General features: G+C 31.7%; 1 protein-coding gene across 5 annotated transcripts in view; it reads left to right on the top strand.

Annotated features, from left to right (window-relative positions):
• Positions 1-22,440, top strand: part of LOC124947976 — a 45,949-nt gene that overhangs the window by 12,110 nt on the left and 11,399 nt on the right. The window contains exons 1-2 of one of the 5 annotated variants that reach the window (XM_047490895.1): positions 9,793-9,889; positions 15,905-18,703. In XM_047490895.1, coding sequence (XP_047346851.1) covers positions 16,394-18,703 — 2,310 coding nt within the window. In that variant the 5' untranslated portion in view covers positions 9,793-9,889; positions 15,905-16,393. Of the gene's footprint in view, positions 1-9,792; positions 9,890-10,043; positions 10,266-15,904; positions 18,704-22,440 lie in introns of those variants that run through there. The other 4 variants (XR_007100564.1, XM_047490897.1, XM_047490898.1 and 1 more) reach the window with 4 other exon arrangements.

Genomic DNA, 22,440 nt, shown 5'->3' with positions numbered 1-22,440 from the left:
TCTCAATTACAAAGATATTGGTGGGCATATTATACTATTCATTTATACTCCTCTTCAAACATACTCTTTAAAGTAACGTTTCTTTTTTTCTTTTCCTTTTTTTTTTTTTCTTTTCTTTTCTTGAAAGAATAAATAGGAGTGGTGTTATTGATCTACAAAATCAGCTGTTGTTTTTCTTCGACATTTTTCTCTACGCACATTGATTTGTTTCTTTTTTCTTATATTTTTAAAAATATATTTCTAGCTTATTTTCTCAATCAGGTTCACCCACGCCATCGACGACGATACATTATGATTGTTAAACGCGTATAACACATAGAGATAGAGAGCTGCATGCACGTGCTGCATTTTCGCGTCGTTGCGAATCCGTTACATCCGTTTATGGTTCGTATCGGTTGTCGATCGATATGGAAAGTCAGCACGGAAAAGGCGAGTCTCGATCTCTTCGGGGAATTCTTTTTTCTCCCTTCCCCCATCCCTCCACTCCCCCATTACACTTTTTCACTCGTTTCTAATTCTATTCTTTAGCGTCGAATTGTTTCTTTCAGTTTCGTTGACAACAACAAAAAAGAAAGAAAAAAAAAGGGGAGAGGGGAAAAAGATCATGAACGGTCGATCGAATGATCGATCGTTGTTCGACATCGAAAAATAACAAATCGTAATTATGCTGATACAAAAGTCACGAAGTGAACAGATCGATCTACCTACGCTTAATTTGCATTAAGTGTGATTGCAGGATTGTTGCACGATACTTTGCCGTGTATTATTTTATTTTTACTACGGCCATCACCTACTTGCGAATCTCTTGAAAATATTTGCTTACTAGATTGTGCTTCAGAATTTGAAAGAGAAAAAAAAAAAAAAATAAAAATAAAAAAAAAATCAATCTTTAGGTCGATATATCGTATAGGTAATGAATTTTTCTCAAATATTCTTTTTTTGTTTCCTTATTATTCTCTCTTTCTTTCTTCCTTTGTTTTTTCTCTCTTTTTTTCTTCTTTTTTTTCTTTTATTTATTTCTTTTTTTGTTTTTTTGTTTTTTTTTGTTTTTTTATATTTGAACGAAGTTCATGTAATGATTTATTTGCGAGCTTGTAACACATACGACGCTCAGAAAATCCATTCCGTTCTATTGGTGGTATTTTCTGTTAGAGAGTACAATAACCTGTGGTATAGTGGAATTTAACGAGAAACGTTGTCGATTTATGCACGGTGTCGTTTTACCGCAAAAGAATGGCGCATACCAAGCTCGGTAGTAGCTTTACCATATGTAAATCGAAGCAACCGATATATATATATATATATGTATGAATGTATGTATATAACATTTGCCATTCACAAGTATATCTCGAACAGTAGCGTAGGTGTTGTAGATTTACATGAAGTTTCGCATCGCTTTAAATTTACCGTTAATCGTGTCTTTTAGGCTCTTGCAACGTCCTAATCTTTCTTTACCGTCCTAGATTCGCAATTAGATTTCGTAGGAAGACATTCTCTCTCTCTCTCTCTCTCTCTCTCTCTCTCTCTCTCTCTCTCTCTCTCTCTCTCTCTCTCTCTCTCTCGGTCTTCATGGTTATATTTAATAATTTACCGCATACAGGCGAAAAATACATTTTCATTACTTCCACGTTTATAGAATATAGTATGTCCTTGATGAACGTTTAGATGTGTATTTTAATAAAAATATATCTCGTACAAGGATAGTCATTTTATAAATAACTTGATGCTTAAAAAAAAAACAATAAAGAAAAAAGAAAAAAAAAAATTATCGTGAGAATATCGATAGATTTATTTCTTGATATTCGATCGACCGTTCGATTGTGAATTGTTTTCATCGAAGTTATTTTCGAGTAAATATATTTTTTCGATGATTATATCTCGAATTGATCGTAATTTTGAGATTAGATTCTTTTTTCTACCCTTTCTTTTTTTTTTTTTTTGTGTTAAAGATATAGTACGAATTGCTATTCGATTTTTAAAAGTCTCACGAAAGTGAAATAAACATCGTAGTATAGACGAGGTACATCGTAAATGTATTTCCCAGCTGAATTTCGTTTCTATTTAAAATACATTTAGTTCCTTTTAAAAAAGAATCATCAAAAAGATATATATATATATATATATATAAATCTCTTTTCCGCAGACGTCTTCATTTTTTCAAGTTTTTGTTTCGTCGAAGAAGAAACCTTACATTCACGATAAAAGATTCTTTCCCGTTTTACCGACTCAATGGCGGACTAAAAAGGTCTTTTCATCGTTCCTTTAGATTCGCGTGACCGTGAACGTGAGATTAGAGTTGAACGTACATACGTACGTATGTACTTATGTACGTAGACTGTTGGCTTTCTTCGCCTCTTGTAATATTTTCTTTTTCCTTAAGTTTATATCAAAAGAATAAGTAATTGGTACGCGACGTTTTCAGGCCATCTTGATTCTGTAATTTCGTGATATCCTCATCTGTTTGTAATAGATAAATGAAGATATACGAACAATCGTATACAATGCGCGCGCATACATACGTAAAAAAAAAAAAAAAGAAAATACAAAAAGGCTAAAAAAAAAAAACATTTTCATCTTCTTTCTTATAACTTGACGGTTTTATCGATAATTCACTTGCGTGTAAAAATCTCTCTCATTTAGACGTGGATAAAAATAAAAAATTTGTTAAAAAGCTGAAACGTCCGTTAAGCCGAACATGAAAATAATAAATCGAACGTGATAGAAAACTTGTAATTTGGCTTTCTAAAAATATAAGAGTTAACAACACGTGATATTAATTAATGGCCCATGTGACCTCGATATTATATCCCAATTAAATACTTGCCGAAAGGTATATGTAGGAATAGAAATTTTCAAATTTGTATTAGCTTTTTCGATGGAGTTAAGTTGTTGAATGTCAAGTAGAGAGACAGACAGAGAGAAACTATAATTTGGTTTTTTATTTTCTTTTTTATTACCTTAACGAAACAAAGCAATAAATACCTGGAATATAACAAGGATGTATCGCGTTTATGGACTTTAAAAAAATTTCCTTGAAATACTCTTTGAGATGTCGAGTTCTTATATAGTAAGGAGATAAAGAGAGAAAAGGAGAGAGAGAACAAGTTACTCACAATATTTTTGTTCATTGTGATATTTAAGTTCAGCCATTTAGAAAGTAATATTAAAGCATTTTTTTTTATGACAACTTTTATTTTTTACTTATTATTTTTTATTTATTATTTTTTATTTATTATTTTTTATTTATTATTTTTATTTATTTCTTTTTCTTTGACGATTCTTATACAGATTAGACCGAAGCTTCCTAAGCTTTTCTAGGTTTTATAATTTGGAAAAAAAAAGGAAAAAAAAAATAACAAAGAAGAAAATTAGCTTGAAAAGTTTCGGAAAAAGAGTAATTGACTTTTAAAAATCACCTAGTAACTTTTTTAGGACCACCCTGTATAAAACTTTTGATGAATACAATTAAGAGTACCTAGTGAAAAAGACTATCTCTTTGATAACTTAACTATTCTTTGTTTTTTTTTTTTATTTTTATTTTCTTTTTTTTGTTACGATTCTCAAACAATTCTTATAAAGGATAAATCAAAAGTTCCTATGTTTGTAGTTTTACAATTTGAAAAAGGAAAAAATCAGCTTAAAAAGTCTCGAAAAAAGGAATAATTAATTTTTAAAAATCATCTACCGACACTTTTGGCCTCATTCTGTATAAAACTTTTAACGAATATAATCCAGTGAAAAGGCTTTCTCTTCTTAAATTCTTTTTTTTTTCTTTTTTTATTTTTTTATTTCTTTATTTATTCCTTTTCTTTTTTTTATGACGTTCAAGCGATTCTCAATAGTCTGAATGGAGTCAAAAGTTTTTGGGTTTGATAGTTTTACAATTTGGACGAAAAAAGAAAAAAAAAAAAAAAAAAGGAAAAAAAATCCTAAAAATTTTCGAGAAAGGAATAATTGATTTTAAAAATCTTCTATATATCTACATTTTTTTTTTGCCCCAACCAATATAAAACTTTCAATGAATATAATTAGGAATATCTAGTGAATAGGTTCCCTCGTTTTCTTCTCAATTAGATATGTATATGGAATACTATAGGGAGGGAAGGAGAGAGAGAAAGAGAGAGAAAGAGAGAGAGAGAGAGAGAAAAAGAGAGAGAGAAGAGTACGTATGTATAATAATATACATATACACGTAGCTGTATCGAACGTGCTGAGTGCAGAAGTGCAGGAAGTAACTAGGCGACGCAAAGGAATTCATTACCGGTTGAATATGCCGTTGGGGAGGATCGTTCGAGATATGTATATATATATCGATTTGATAGAAAGAAAGAAAGAAGAGAAAAGAAAAAAAATTAACGGATAAAAAAAGAAAGAAAAAAAAAAAAAAGGGAATAATAATCCCAATCGAGAACTACATCCTTCTAAATCGTCTTAACGAATGCCCATGGGGTATCTTTCATCATCCTTCTCTTCTTATTTATTTATTTATTATTATTATTTTAATTTTTTGTTTCTTTTTTTTTTTCCTTTTTTTTTTTTTTTTTTCTTTCTCTTTCCTCTCCTCGTCCTTTTTCTTTTTTTGTCATTGAAGAAATTGCATAGTCAAGAGGCGTGTAATCGAAGTAGGTCCCCCCTATTGGTTTTCCCTCGGTCTCTTTGAGCGGTAATTAGCGGATGATTAGACGTAGAGAGTATATGTAGGTTAAACTCTGTCGATCGCTCTGTCGTGCATGAACCATAAATTATTATTATATGCTCACTCACTCACTCACTCAGTCACTCACTCACTCGGCCGATCAAAAATAATGATACGCGTATCTGTGAAATTGTAAATAATAGTAGGTACGATCGTTTTACGCGATTTCGATTTTTCCTGTTTTTCTTTCTTCTTGTTTTATCTTTTTATTTATTAATTTTTTTTATCTTTTCTTTATCTTTTATTCCTTCTTCCTTCCTTCCATCCTTTCTTTCTTTCTTTCTTTCTTTATTTATTTATTTCTTTACTCTTGTCTATGTCTTTTTCTTTGAGAGATTATATAGAAATGAACACGTAGCCTTTCATAAATTTCACCTTGAAAGTGTCTAAGTATAAGACTGATAAAACTCACGAAGAGAACACATAGGTCGAAAGACACTTCCTTCTCCCCCCTTTTTTTACTTCCTTCTTTTTTGTTATTATCTTACTTTCTTTCTTTTCTTTTTTTTTTTTTTTTTTTTTTTTTTTTTTGTTTTTACTTTCAACCTACATACAAATTATCGATATACGTGTATATATATATATATATATATATCTACCGCGTACGGAATTTTTACAAGAAATTTATTACAAAGCTTTTTATCTATCAGTGATAAACAATTTTAGTTTTCACAAGAATCTCAGTTAATTATTGTATTATTAGGTATGATACTTAGAAGCTCGTTTTATTTTTTATAAAATCCACAAAAACATACACGCTTGCTCGCAGGCGGCCAGCGCACCTCGCGTTACATCGAAAAAGTTGATAACAATGGTCGAAGCCTTATCTCCAATGTCCTCGATATACATATTTAATTTTGCAATTGCGCGTCACAGTCGAATGAAAACGTTTGTACTTCTTTTCTTTCTTTCTTTTTCTTTTTTTTTTTTTTTTCTTCTGTTTTTTCCCTCAATAAGACAACAAATTTCTTTTACAATAAAATAATAACCGAATGATCAATAATAATATAATATAATTAGTTCAATGGTAGTTTATCTCTTAGAGGAAGATAGGAATTAACGGGAGACTTAACTTGGCTTTCGTCGTAATAACATTTTTTATTCAAAAACTTTCTTTCTTTCTATCCTTTTCTCTTTTTCTCTCTATACTCTTTTTAACATTATCGGTCTAATATTAGGTTATTTATTAGAAAGCGATGATGTCTTATAGTTTTACAGTTATAATATTATAATATTATATATAATTAATTTTATAGTCTAACGCACTTCGAGTTCAATTCTCGATAAAAGACCTAATATTACGATAAAAGACCTTTCACGAAGATTATTTATTTATTTATCAACAGATAAAGTAGTTATTTCTCCTCGAAAAGAAAATCGTCTGGAAAATATTTCATATCGGAAATATCTATTACTGAATGGTTACGTTAATGTAAAAGTTTAATCTGACGCATGAAAAATAAAATCTTTATTTTTGGATTATATTTATTTAACGTTTGACGGATTTTACACGAAGAGATTATCCGTTATCGATTTTTTCAAAAAGAGAAAAGAGTGCTACATATATATATATATATATATATATATATATATATATATATATATATATATATATATATATATATAACCATTGAAAAATGGTTTAAATATTCATAAAATTTATATATGGGACATACAGAAAAAAAAAGAATAAAAAAAAGAAATAACAGAAAAAAAAATGTATTTGCATCGTATCCATGCACTTTCCTCGAACGATATTTTCGTTTCGTTCACATATGATTATTATTATGAATGTTAATGAGATCATATTTAATTAATATTATCGTAGGAAGAAATTTTTGTTCGAGAGTTTCATAAAATTGTTCTTTGGATGGGGTGGTTAGAATCTTGTTATAAGGAGTGTAAAGATCGTGGTAAGATGGCGCGAATGCAAATTTAAATGGCTTAGAGTTTATTGGATTAGCTTCTTACGACGTGCCAGGCATGTATGTACGCCTACGATGTATCTATCTATCTATGTACTTAGGTACATAGATGGTATGTATGTACACGTATGTACGTACGTACTTAGATACGTAGATACGTGGCTTCTCTCCCCTTGGAAATCGAGCAGAATAAACGCAACGCGGAATAAACGTTCGCGTGCCAACAAATATATTGCTTTTCTTTTATTATTCGATAACCCTTCCTTTCTTACACAATTACGACTTTCTTATCGCTCGTCCAATTGTGTTACACAATGTGTAAGCTAATTATTCTTGAATTATGAGCAAACGATAAGATCTTATTGACATTATCAAAATGAAAATGTTGAGTCTCTCTCTCTCTCTCTCTCTCTCTCTCTCTCTCTCTCTCTCAATCTCAATCTTTTTTCGCTCTTTCTCTCTTTCTCTTTGTTCAATTTATAAAATTGCAAATATTAATATTTTTAATAATAAATTCATTTTATATTTATCACTTATCTAATTATTATCATTTAGTAATTATTATATCATTGATGATAATTATTACGTAATAATTAATAAAATAAATTAATAAATTAATTCAAATGTTATAATAAGATAAAATGATATACATAAATATAAAAATGTTATAATAAGATAAAATGATATACGTAAATATAAAATTAATAGATATAATTAATTTATATAAAGAAGTATTACACACTCTGTCCCTATTTTTCTCTTACGTTTGTATAACATTTCCACAAAAAAAAAAAAAAAAAAAAAAAAAAAATAAGAAACGTAAGATGAACCAAAGAAATAACGTGAAAAAAAAAATATATATGTATATACAATAAAATAAGGAATTAATACAAAAATGAAATGTCAATATAGTAAAAGTAATAAATATGAATATGAATCGATTAATTTGCATAACGAATTGTCAAAACTCTTTGAATATACGTGATATCATAAAAATATTAAGAAACGAAAAATTTAACGAATAACGATACAACGATACAAAATAATCAATAAAACGATTAAATGTTACATACAATGATGAATGGAGAAATTAATGAATGAAGATATTTACGTGCGTATTAATTTAGTAAAAAAAACGTATATAATAAAAAACAACAAACGAGTTCATTTTTAAAAAATGTTATATAAACGAGAAGATTAACAAACGAAATAATAATGGATAATAAGAGTGGAAAAAGAAAAGTAGTAGGGTATATGAGAAGAGGGAGAGGGTGAGAGAAAGAAATTAAAAGGACTTTTTAAACCCTTCTTGAATCTCGCTGTTTGTCGGCACGTACGAGAGAGGAGACATGAACGTTTGCCTCGTGGCTATGCCATAGGGGTAAAAGGGCGGGGGGAGACAGAGTGAGAGTGGCGGGGGAGGGGGGATAGGGGAAACAAAAAGAGTAGTAAAAAGAGAGAGAGAGAGAGAGAGAGAGAGAGAGAGAGCCATCCAAAAATATATTTGGCCCGGCATCTTCTTCCGTTCCTCTACTCGCATACACTGTCGGAAAATTCAAAGCTTACTCTCACCTTCGTGGAATAATTAAATTGGTCTTTCTCTCTCTTTCTCTCTCTCTTTCTCTCTCTCTTTCTCTCATAGTACTCTCATCTTTTTTTTCTTTTTCTTCTTATTGTCTTTCCTTTCGGAATGACAAAAGGGGGGTAGCCACGATGTTTTAAGATAGACAGGAAACGCGCGATATTTATTCGCCTTTCGACCTCAACTCTTTTTAAACGTTTACTCTTTCTTTCATGTTTCTTCTTATTTCTAATCTTATTCTTTTTATTATACTTCTTACTTTTCTTCCTTTTTCTTCATCTCCTACTTCTTTTTCTTCTTTTTATCTCGTCAATCCTATATCCCTGAATTGTAACCATCTCCTATGTATATAAACGATGAAAATGACCGAGAGACAATTGAACAATCGCTTTTACACATTCTCTCTCTCTGTTTCTCCTTCGTCATTCTCAAAGGAAGGGCTATCAAGTAATATAACTTTTCATCGGTTCCAATTAATCCTTAAACCTTGACAATAATAAATATCATGTTAGAAGAAGATAGCCAAGAACCCCTGTTTCCTTTTCGTTAGTTTAACAGCGAACGAACCTTATCATCAGAACGATTTCCTAATTCCTTCTTTCATCTTCTTTCTTCTTTTTCTTTTTTTTATTTCCCGATCAATTCTTCTTTTTCATCGCGGTTTATTTTTTTCTTGTTTTTTCCCCGCTCTCTCTCTCTCTCTCTCTCTCTCTCTCTCTCTCTCCCTCCCTCTCTCTCTTTTTTTTTCATTCCATCACATGACAAACGAGCAATAATCCTAGGAATGAAGTTAATAACAGTGTTGTGGAATTTGTATAATTGGTTTCGCAATAATTTAGAATGAAATATGTACATATATGTACGTACGTTTTTAATGTAACATAACGAATGTAAAAGAAATAGAAGATCTCTCTCTTTCTATCTCTCTTTCTATCTCTCTTTCCTAATCATTATTCCTAATTATCATTATCGTCTTCTTCTTCTTCTTCTTCTTCTTCTTCTTCTTCTTCTTCTTCTTTTATCTAATCGAGATAGTTGAAAAGCATTGGTAAAGAAAACGATAAACAATAAATCAATATCAATTCCCTTCCTCCTGTCTTCCTCTTTATCATCTTATTCCTTCACCGAGTGTTTCTCTCGAAAAATTTCTAAATATTGGTTGAAATGATTCTAAGCAATTAAATTTATTGATTATTATGTACGAGATGTTTAATAAGAGATCGGTGCAATTCAATAAAAGAAAAAGGAAACGCGTCTATAGTGTCGAGTCGACGTAAGTAGGTAATGGTTTTCGAGAGTTCCTATTGCTCACCATCGTCGTTGTTATCATCATTATCATCATCATCATCATCACCATCACCATCATCACCATCATCGAGTACAAGTACTTCTCTTTCTCGCGTGTTCGCACGCGTACTAGAAAGAGCGACAGACAGAGAAAGAGAGAGAGAGAGAGAGAGAGAGAGAGAGAGAGAGAGAGAGAGAGAGAGAGAGAGAGAGAGAGAGATACGAGATAGTGGAGAGTAAAAGAGGAAGGTGGGGCGCTTTTAAAGTACATACTCTTTTACGATCACGTCGGAGGCCTCAGTCGACGTTCTGCTATCGTGAAGAGTGTCTCGTGTTCTTTAACTCGTGAAAATCGTTTATACGTGCGTGACATCAACACATAAATACTTCGTTATTACTGTATGTACTTTCTTACTCTCTCTCTCCCTCTCTCTCTCTTTCTTTCTCTCTATCTGTCTCTGTCTTGATTAAATGAATTTTTGTTTGAAATCATCGAGATATCGTTCTCTCACCCTCTTTAGTTCGACGACCCTCTGCGGATAGGAATTCGATGCCGCGACGTCGAGGACTTGTCGAGAGTTAAAGAAAGAACTATAAGAGAGAGAGAGAGAGAGAGAGAGAAAGAGAGAGAGAGGAAGAGGAAGAGATTTCAAATTAGAACTCACACTAAAGTTCTTTTCTGTTATTTATTTGAAACAATCGAAAGAGTTGTTATTAATCAATTCGACGTGGGAAATTTGAAAAAAAAAAAAGAAAAAGAAAGAAAAGAAAGAAAGTGAGTGCTTTACTTACTTAACATACGTTCCTCTTTATTTCTCTCGTCTTTTTTTTTCTTTTCATCTTTTTTTTTCTTTTTTTTTTTTTTTTCTTTTATTCTTTCTTTTTTAACGCGCTCTAAATCGTCCGCATAAGTATTAGAGCGTGTTTGACGGTCTACCGTTAACGAGGTCTTAATTATTAATTATTTTATTATCTAAATAGAGTCAGTAAGATGATGAGGTCGATCTATATATTTATCAACATTCAATCTTCGATGAGAGAGATAGATAGAGCTAGAGAGAGACAGAGAGAGAGAGAGAGAGAGAGAGAGAGAGAGAGAGAGAGAGAGAGAGAGAGAGAGAATTAAGAATCTCTTTAACACTATTATTTTCTAGTTGCGTGTTAAACGTAGATTAATTGTAAGGCCGTCTACTTTCTAGCGTAGTAAAGCTCGATACGTTTCTCAATTATATATATATATATTTTTTTTTTTACTGTTATTTGATTTTTCTAATATTATTATTATTATTATTATTATTATTATTATTATTATTATTATTATTATTATTATTATCATCATTATTATTATTATTATTATTATTATTATTATTATTATTATTATTATTATTATTATTATTATTATTATTATCATTATTATTATTATCGTTTGTAATTCTTGCAAAAATGTAAATGTAACATAAGCCGCATTTAATGGAAAGGAAGAACGAATTATTATTATTTTTTGCTGTTGTCTTTTTTTTCTATTTTTTTTTTTAACTGGAAAAAAACAAAATGGAAGATAAGAAAGAAAAGGCGAATGCCCTTCGGCAATGATTTTTATTGATTTACTCATTGTCCATCGATCGATCGATCGATCATTCATCCAACCATTGGATCTTCGATTCAAGGATCGATCCAACGAAAGATCGTAAACGATTCGCAAATGCCCACGTATTTCTCTCGTTAAGTTCGATGCTATGCGAGTAACTGGTACAACGAAAGGTTCGCGTCCAGAAATACACTGCGGCGTGACTTGGTGGTAATTTTGGCGTTGGTGGTGGACGCGATATAAACGTTCCAATATCGAAAGCGGCGTAACTCGTACGAAAATCATGTCCAGGAGGATTTATTAGAGTAACGTCTGTACCTACTCAAAAGATAGGATTGGGATATTTTCAATATCCGAGAAAGAAAATAAACAACTATCCGTCAATTTGTCTTATTTTTTATTTTTTTTTATTTATTTATTTTTTTATTTCTTTTCTTTCTTTTTTTTTTATTTTTTTTTTTTTTTTTAATTATTTTGAAAATCTCTTCTCGTAAATAAATTTTGCGTTATGGCGATGAGGAATTTACTTGTTTAATTGTTTTACATTTAAATATATCGATATGTATAAGAAAATTAATTTTCTAAATACGATGGGATACTTTATTATCATATACGTATGTGTGTGTGCGTGTGTGTGTGCGTGTGCGTGTGCGTGCGCGCGTACATATGTCTCTACTGACATATGCACATATTTAAATATGTATAAAGGTAGATCGCGTGAAAACAAGTGCATTGCAGCTGCAGTGAGCACGAGAATCCTGCCGGTCGAATCTTTGCATCGCATCTAATATTACAGGACGAACCGAAATAAACTCTACTCAAGTACTTATCACTGTGTGTTATGTGTACACGCATTATATGTATGTATATATGTATGTATGTATGTTATGCGTTCGGAGAAGCTACATACATACATATATATATATATATATATATATATATATATATATATACATACTTACGTACATAACTCAAAGAAGAAAAAAGAAGAGAGCCTCGTTGAGTTCTCTGGCTCGCAGTACGCTCATTACATTTCTCTTTGATTACTTATTTGTACACAAACCTATACAACTCGTTCGTGATTCACATGCCCAGTGCATTTGTGCATTTTCTCGTGCAGTTCTTTTTTTCTACCTTTTTTCTTTTTTTTTTTTTTTCTTTTCGGGGATTTTTGCGATTTTTTACTTTTTGCCTGTTTCTTTTCTTCTCTTTTCCTCTTCTTTTCTTTTTATTCTTTGATCATCCTAAAGAAGATCGATAGAAATCTCGGGAGTCACGAGTAATAGTGGTAGAGAAATAATTCAAGAGTAGTAATGCATGATGACTGATATTAACTTGCCACTTCTTCCTACTATCGAAGATTGATGCCGCATAGTTAATGACCATGCCAACCAAACTGTCCATAAACTCAGCCATCTTTTTCTACTTTATCTTCTTATTATTTTTTTTCTTTATTTTTTTTCTTTTTATTTTTTATTTTTTTTTTTTTTTTATTCTCGTTCGTCAATTTTACGATGCACACAAATTAGACATACATAAAAGTAGACATATGAACGTGTGCGTGTGTATGTATTATATGTATCCTGTGTCTGTCTCATTATCATCGATTCGCTATTTCCTCTTTTCTTTTTTTTTGTTTTTGTTCTTTTTTTTTTTTTTTTTTTTTTTTTTTTTTTTTTTTTTTTTTTTTGTAATCTCTTATATGCATTCATAGATAACTTTGAAAATAGATTCGCTCTTCAGAGATTGTTCTGAAAAATTTAATTTCTTTCCCTTTCTTTCTTTTTATTTATTTATTTAATTTTTTTTTTTTTTCTTTTTTTTTTTTTTGTATGTATATATAAGTGGTAATATTTACTGTTGATCGTTAAGGATTTGTTAAGGGATTATTTTCAAAGTTGCTGATTTTTATTTATTTATTTATTTATTTATTTATTTACTTTTATATTTTTTAATAAATGATAACGTAGTAATATAACTATTTGTTTTTATATTTGTTTGTTCATTGAGGATTATTTTCAGAAGCTGATTTTGCTTTTCTGTTTTTCTTCTTCTTCTTCTTTTATATTTACAATTTTTTTTACGATTTCCGTCATTTGTTGGAATTTGTTAAAAAAAAAAAAAAAAAAAAAAAAAAAAAAAAAAAAAAAAAAAAAAAACTTATCAATCCGATCAGTTTACGGTAGTTGTTTACGATATTCATTAACGTATTCAAGTCTTCGAAGTCTCTTCTTTGGAAATAGCGGGGACGATTTTCACATGTATGCTAATCTCGTCCTCGAGAATCATGCCGAAAACGAAAAGTATAATAAACGTTTCCGTGAACGCTTGCTCGACCAAAGCTGGTAATCGGTTCGTTCGGCTCGATCGGCACCATTTACAGTATATCGATATTCGCTCAACGCTATTTTTAGAGGGCCGTCTCGTATTCTAACGATGCAAACCACAAACGTGACCGAGTTACGCGACACGAGATATATATACCTATATATTACATGTAGACATATATCTATATAATATAATATTAATACACACACATACACACACACACACACATATATATATATATATATACATAAATACATATATAAAATTGAGTGGTGCGACACGGTTCGACGACATTTAGGTCGCGTTACGAATTGGTTATCAGCTGTTATGCTTATGCGGATTTATCAAGCGAATCATGAACGTCATTTAGTCAAAAAAATTTTCCTCAAATCTTCTTATCGTTAATAATTCTAATCAGTCTGAATATCCTTTATTAATAAACATGATAGTAAGTACTAATTTTTGAAACGAGTTAATTATGCAATAAGTTTTGTCAACGATAATAACGTTTCGCAGAAACATAATTTCAGGGTCATAATAAGAGATTGCGTTTTTATCGATTGTTATTAATATGACGGGATCAACTTTTTGTTAAAATCTACCAACTTTATGTTTGGTACCGACCCAATGGTCCAACTCTTTAAATTTTCGCATGAATATACTGCTTATATGTATGCACATACATAAATATATCTGTATATTTCTCCCGCCACATACACATATATATATATATATATTTATAAGAGATTCTCTTTGCAGTCATATCGAATAATCGAGTTTATATTTGGCTTCTATTTATTCGCATCAGTATTTTTAAACATTTGATCAGTATTTTAAATAAATGTGATTAGTAGTTATAATAAAATATCAGTAGATACGTAATATATGTGATGCAACCCCCTGATGCGACCTTGACGCTTAATTATTTATACTGACTAAAATATTCATATATAGTGATCATTTATTTTATATACCTGCCATGACTTTTTTTTTCTTCTTCTTTTCCTCTAATTAAATTTTATTCTTTTTTCATTAATATACTTTATAATTAATTAATAAAAATATTGATCGAATATATAAAAGTATTTATACTTCGGCACATGCAAGTATATACACACATATGTCAACTATGACCTTCGTTTATATGTTAGTTATAAAATTCATATCCCATATTGTTTTATACTTTTATATAATAGTTGATTAAGTCGATGCAATTTCATTAAGATAGTGTGTTACGTAGATATATAGTAATGACGTTACGTATTAATATTCCTGTTGCGTTATCGTCGTCATCGTCGTCGTCGTCGTCGTCTTCGTCGTCGTCGTCGTTGTCGTTTTGTTGAATACGCGAGAGAAATTTTTTGAGAAGTTGTCGGCAAAGAACACGTGTGCGTTTTCCGTGTAATAAAGAAGCTCCAAGCGTGCACGTGTCGAACGCAAAGAAAGAAAAGGAACAAAGAAATTGCTGAGCAACTGCATAGGAATACAAATTTTTATTTATATACACTTTCTCAAAGAGAAGGTTAAATAAATAAATAAATATATATATATATATATGTATATATATATATATATAATAAATAAAAAATTACGAAAACGAGAGATCGAAGCATTACATATTCTTATAATTTGATTATTTTGCGTTTATGAACGTAGAAATATAATTTATTGGGTCGATATTTTTAAACATTTTTAAACTTGATTATTTCAAATGAATAATCCAGTATTTATCATAATAAAATATTTATAAGTAATACAAGTTACCAGTATTATACCGATTAATACAAAAGCTGTCAATATTTTAATTAAAATAATTGTAAATATTATAATTGATTAATATATCTTAAAATAGATGGTCAGTATTTATAATAAATCCAGATAAAACTTTGTCACTTAATTATTCATATTGACCATTTATATTACGTATCAATATTTTCTTACAAATACTGATCAAAATATTCATATATACCGATCATTTATTTTACAAAATGTTTATCATTAATTAATGAATAATACTTAATAAATAAATAGGAGTTTATACATAGGTGGGAGAGGGTGAAGGTTCAGGGTGGAATTATATTCATATATGTACATACATATATATCTAAATGTATTAATTAAATTGGAATCGAACGATAAATGGTTTCAGACCTATTCAAAATGAAATACATACGATTATTCGACTTTTTCTAAATTCTTTCAGAAAAATAAAGATATTACGTAAAACTAAAGAAATGATTCATCGTGAAATTTTTTCGTTTACTTATTTATAGATGCTTATTACTCAGATAGTCTCTTTAAATCGTTTGCATATCTTTCACGTTTGTGAAAAACAATTTGTTCGTACGTAAAATTTTCTACGAAGTATTAAAAATAATTTTTATCAAATTTATTTACATAGGAATGATCGATCAATCGCATCGCGATATCCGAAAATCGATGAAATATAATTCGATAGAAAAATCTTTCGAACTAATCGAAGCTTCGTTTTCTTTCAGATCATCAAATCGGCCGCGAAGGGATTTCATACTCTCGTTGGAGAAGAATAGTTCTTATTTATCCCCAGTGTTTTACTCGAAGAAGAGAAATGTAACCGGTCCGTGTGTTATTATTAAGAGAGAGAAAGAGAAAGGACAAAAGTAAAACAAAAAAATAACCAAGTAAAAAATCATTAAATTTTAATACGAGGAAAAATTATCGGTGGCTTAAGTTCGAATTTATCCTCTAAGGCATCTTAGCTGTAGCTAAGTATATAAGTGATAGTAAAAAAAAAAAAAAAAAAAAAAAAAAAGTAAATAAATAAATAAATAAATAAATAAATAAATAAATAAAAAGCCAAAAAAAGAAAACGGAGGAAAACGCGTCGAAGTTAGAACGACGCGATGAGGCGGCTACACGTAGGAGGTTGTTACAGGATCACATGGACCGAGGCTCGACGTAGCTCGTGGCCGTGGAGAAGGAGATTCTCAGGTCAGTCGGCCTGAGATATGCCAGGATCGGCAACGGCTTCTCCGATAGCAACGGAAACGGCTACGGCAAGAAATCATCATCATCATCATCATCATCATCATCACCATCGGCCGGGTAGCCGGCACTTGCCGATACCGATCGAAACGATAGAACGCCGGGTTTTTGCAACCCGACGTGATCTTTTCGTTCCGGCCACGGTCGATCCTCGTCCAAGTAGGGCCGTACATTGTCCTGACTTGAACGCCTGTTTGATCAATGAATCGCGTATAGGCCTCGACGAGATTGACTGTCGTGCCGTCCATTTTGGTTACGCGATTCCCGTGAACGTAGTACCGATAAAGGAGAGTCCTAACTTGGTCGAGCTTGTCCTAGATCATTCGTCGGAGTTGAGTACTAGAACGACAAGTTTTTTATTGAATCATCACCCTCAACTTCGCGAGCAACAGCGACACCAACAACAACAACAGAAACAGGAACAGGAACAGGAAGAACGTGTACAGGAACAGCATTACCTCGGTTATCAGTTTGAAGAGGAATTCTTGAAAATGGCCGCAACGGCGAAACACGATCTCCGTAGAAAATTTCCTACGGAAACTTCGTCGTCCGGTGACGAAGACATAGCAGCTATTGCTAAACAAATAAGTGATCACGCCGAAGCGATATATCAGACGTGGAAAAGCCGTGGTTTGGAACCAACGGAGATTTTAAATTGTCACAGTAATGCGACAGCCGCCGACAAGTTTGGCAGTGCCCTTACACCAACCACTTCGCCCGCTAGTTCCAGTGGTAAAACCATCGAGACGTTAAACGCAACCAGCCCTAACTCGGCGGTGGATATTCTCGCTCAGACCCCGAACTTGGACAATGGTAATTTAGAAAAGCTAGTGAACAATTTCGTGGTCGAGGACAAAGCGAGAATAGCCGCTTCTAGCCAAAGATCACCCTCGAAGACTTTACCTTCTTCCATTCAATTTGCCTTGCAAAAATTCGAAAGAAATTCGACGCAGCAACAACATCAACAAACGTCGCCGCTTAAGGGCAATGGTTCTATTGGCTCGAGTAACGTAACGAAACAGAGCAATAAACAGACCAATTCGTCCCTTCATTCGCCGACCTTGTCTTTCCCTAATAAACCATCGCAAATAGTTAAACCTCAAGTTTCGACTAAGGTACCGAGTGCTCATCATCAGGAAGTCTTTCTCGAGACAATCGAAACGACATTCCCGGCAGATCTGACACCTTCTAAGATCGTACAACAAAAGAGACCGGCCAGTACGGTAGTAATATCATCTTCTATGAACTCTAGCTTAAACTCTGACGGTGCTGGCTCGAATCCGGGCTTGACCACGTGGCCGTTGAAAAATAAATTGAGCGATGGTAAACGATCGAACGATAACAGTCCTACCTCGGGTAGGACAACGCCGACTAGCCCTCAGGATGGTAAAATCATGTCCATTGTTAAAGATTCCAGCAAAAGTTTGGTTCGTGGTCGTTCGAATCGTTTAGTCAGCGACGATGCTTTCCTCGACGAGGTGGCACGAGAAGAGGAAAGATTGATAAACGCATTGAAAACGGGTTCTGTTATAACCGAGGAACCGTCCGAGAGAACAAGCTCTTCTATATTTCAATTAGCCGCACGTCAAAAGCCAGCGATTAAAAAGGAAAAGCCTAAAGTTGAACCTGTTAAGCCAATTATTATTGGACATAATCACGAAGGAGTGACCTTGGTACCGACGTCAGTCGCATTGGTTAACAATGTGACATCGTCAGTTAATGCCGGCAACAATACGGAAGGAATGACCAAGTCTTTGAGCAAGGACGAGCTCTCAAACATGTCTGTTGTCGATTATGCCAAAGTAAGGTACAGAGCTGCTCAACAAAACTCACCGGGTCAGCAAAGACTCGAGGAACAGAAATCGGTTGTTAACGTGGGTACAACGTACAATGCTACGGAACAATTGGTATCGAGCGCTAGGTCAAAGTTCGAACCAGAATTACGTAAGGATAATAATAAAGAAGGGAACGTTAAGGATGACAGAGATCCTATAACATCTAGATGGGGTCCTAGAATAAATTCACCAAGGCCACGATTGGAACAAGTGCCACATCCTGAACTGACGACGCAACAGAAACAACACATAAGAGCTGCCGCAGCTACGGGTACTGGAAATAATCCGGTTAGACCATTTCTCACTAGAGGATCGGTCGCTGAACGTGTATTGATCTTCGAGAAATGTCCTAGCGAGTTATTGCTTGATAAACGAGGTCCTCGACCAGCTGGTATCGCAACGTGGAGAACTGGGCATGAGGTTCAGAGCAAGGTTCAGGTAATTAAAGGATATAATTAATCGAAAACGTCGAAGAGATTTCTTTCCTATCTTCTTCTTCTTTTGCTTCTCTTTTTTCCTTGTATTTTTCTTTTTTCTTTTTTCTCTCTTTTTTAGACGTAAAGACATACTTTTAACATACTCTCTATCCTTTATCTCTTTGAAAAAAGAAAGAACATATGTAATAATATATATACACGTATAAAGTTTTAGTTAAATAGTATGAAAGAGAGAAATGGTTTTACGACACGTTAGAGTCGTCCAAATTTAGATTGGAGTTTAACGAGGGATAATCTGACACGAAAGAATTTCAACGCGTAAAAGAGAACAAAGCACCTACTACAAGGATCTTACTGTAAACGCGATTGCGTTTATGGTAACGTACCCAAAGACTTAACATACGTCCTAAACGTACACACATTTGGTATATACAGATGTATGTATATCGGATTATTAGGAATTGAATGCCTGACGAGATTTCGTGATTGAATTGACTTAACACACGATTTCCTGATTGAATTGAATTAATTCGAGTCACCGTTTATCCAAAAAAAAAATATATATATATATATATGAAATAAAATAAAATAAAATAAAGATTAAAAAAAAAGTAAACGAAACGTCTTGAGAAAGGATAAAAAATAAAAAAGAAGCAATCTTATTTAGCCGAAAGTAAGATTAACTGATCCATCGAGAGCCCGAGCAAAGTGCAATAAACTTTCGCCAGATGATGATTTCTCAGAATGATTCTAATTTCGTCCGTAAAAGGTTAACAAAATACATAAGAATGAAAGATGGAATGAAAAAAATCGAGATCTCTTTCTTTCAAGTATTGTTTCGTGATCAAGAAAGTTAAAGTTCTTTCTCTTTCTCTTTTTCTCTCTCTCTCTCTCTCTCTCTCTCGTTCTCTCTCGCATACTCTCATCGTCTTAGTTCTCCTCATCGTCTTCTTAGTCGCATATGTATATCGCGTACGTTTTGGTCGACGTCCAAATTCCTTCTTGGCGACGACGAGGATATTCCTTGAGCGTTCTCGACTGCTCATACTTTTTTGTTTGAAAAACGAGTTCAAGATCTTTCCAATCATGGAGGTCGTTCATATTCATATTTTCTTCTGTTTAAAAAAAAATAAAAGAAGAAGGAAAAAAAGGAAAAAAAAAAAGAAGAAGGATCAATCTCCCAAATAGATGGATGAAAATTAGTCTACTTCTTGTACGATCTTAAACAATTTGTATTTTTTTCATATAATACAGGCGACTTTCAATAAAAATTCCTAAGTGATATTATTAACGGAAAACAACAAATAAGAAACGAAGAAAATTATTACTTATTTATTTTTTTTTTCTTTTCTTCTTTTGTTATAAAAAAGTTTCTAAACGTGATATTGCAATATGAAAGCATAGATTATAACTTAAGAAGTCTCGTATATGTATAATTGATTATTAATATTCATTTAGATAGTTTTGAGCCCTATTGATTCTGTCGTATTATTTAAAAATTTTTATAAAATACTTTTTTTTTTAAATTAATATCATTAATACAATTTCTATCATTTCACATATTTCATTGATTAATATTAAGAATGATATTTAAAATGTAGAAATTAAAAAGAGAAGGAATGAAAGGTTAACTTTATAAATTTCTACGTATAAATATCGTTCGATACAACGAAAGACTTTGTCTCTTTACATACATATGTATTAATCTTCTCTCGAATGCGAATCAACGATCGTATGTTACCAGTAAAGCAATTTAATACGATCAACGTTGAATGCACTTAGAACAGGTAGATCATTGTTCAACGAGAACACACAAGCCTAAAAGAGAACCAGGAAAGAACGTAACGCGTGAGAGATAACATTTTCTGGCACACGTCGTTGATTGTACGTACATATGTATGTATATATACATAAATATATATATATATATATATGTGTGTGTGTGTGTGTGTGTATCTATGTATATATGTATATATATTCCTCATGGTTTCTTGTTTCTGGCATTGGTCCAAAGCAACGAACCATCGAAACTTCGAGTTAATCGTAGTAGGATCGATTCCATTTCAAATTCATTGGATTGCGGCTCAAGTCCATATTTTTTTATTTATTTCTGTTTTTTTTTTTATTTTTTTATTTTTTTTTTTTTATTTCTTCTAATCATTTAATCTCACACAAGTTACAAAATCGAGACGATCTTTGATTCGACAATAAATAAAATTGAAATCTATATCATTGCACGTCATCTAATCACTATAATCTTGTTATACGTAAGTTCTAAGCATTAGTATCTTAATTAACATATTTGTAAATTACGTACAGAGTATAATATTCGAATGATATATATATATATATATAGATATTATGATTAAGATAAGACGGATAGAGTCTTGTTACATGTTCAATACGAAGGAGGTTTACTCCTTATTAGACACGCCTACTATTTAACGTAACTAGGCTGTCCCATCGATCGACATAAACATATATACATATATATATATATATATATATATATACCTACAGATATATCGTTTTTAGTAGATCCTTTGAGGGGGTGAAGGAAGAGTGGGGTGAGAATATTAGAACGTAATCCTTGAGATTATTTCAAGACAAACAGAGAGAGAAAGAGAGAGAGAGAGAGAGAGAGAGAGAGAGAGAGAGAGAGAGAGAGAAAAGTAAAATAGAGTCGTGAAAGGTAAATTTATCATGTGGAAATAATTTATTTCTTATTGCTTTTAAAGTACTTTGAAAATTGATTTTACGCTTACGTTATTTATACTTATGTTATAAATCTCATTTGACGTGACAAGATATAAAATACGCACGTACGCAAGTACGCACTTACATACACACACACACAGATACACACTGTAATATTTGTATAATACATAGATATTGACGTATGTATTTTGAAAATATGACGGTGGTGACAAATTCAAAAACAATCGATCGTTCGTTAAACGAACTCTGACCATACGACTCCTTATTTGCAATAACGCGTTACTCAATGTTACAACAATGCATTGCGCCGTTTGTCGAAGAGAGGGCTTGGCTCAACGAACGTCATTGTCCGCGAGGATTATTATGTTCTTATGACGCTCACATGTATAGAGAAGATGACGGATAGTGTATATATATATACAGATAGTGTATGTATATATATATATATATATATATATATATATATATATATATGTATGTATGTATGAGAATAGAGTATAAAGATTTCCTCGAGAAGATTAGACCACAGATGATCATCTCTCGATCCTGATTAAAGAGTTTATGTTATAGAGTTTCTTTCGTAAGGATTGTTTTTAAAAGGTTAATTTATTTATTTTGTATTTATTTATTTATAGTATTTCTTTTTACGAGTAGTAACGTAGTAATATTTATTGTCGATCGTAAAGGGTTCGTTAATGGTTATTTTCTGAGAAGCTGATTTTTTTTTATTATTATTATTATTATTTTTAAGTATTAACGCAGTAATATCTATTTGTTATCGATCGTGATTTTTTTTTTTTTTCTATTCGAGTATGTCTTCATTTTTGTTTTCACAGAAGTTCATATTTTTATTATCATTTTATTTATTTATTTATATATTTTTTTGTTTTTATTTTTTTCGATAAGTGACAATGTAATAATATTTATTATCAATCGACACGCGAATAAGAACGAGGTATTTGTTTTGACGTATGCGCGTGGGTGTGTAGTAGTAATAGTAGTAGGGACTCTTATAAATGT

The sequence above is a fragment of the Vespa velutina genome, chromosome 3, assembly GCF_912470025.1.
Source record: "Vespa velutina chromosome 3, iVesVel2.1, whole genome shotgun sequence".
In the NCBI taxonomy this organism is placed as follows: domain Eukaryota; kingdom Metazoa; phylum Arthropoda; class Insecta; order Hymenoptera; family Vespidae; genus Vespa; species Vespa velutina.
Note: the sequence above shows the minus strand (reverse complement) of the source record. Positions and strands in the feature narration are given on the sequence as shown.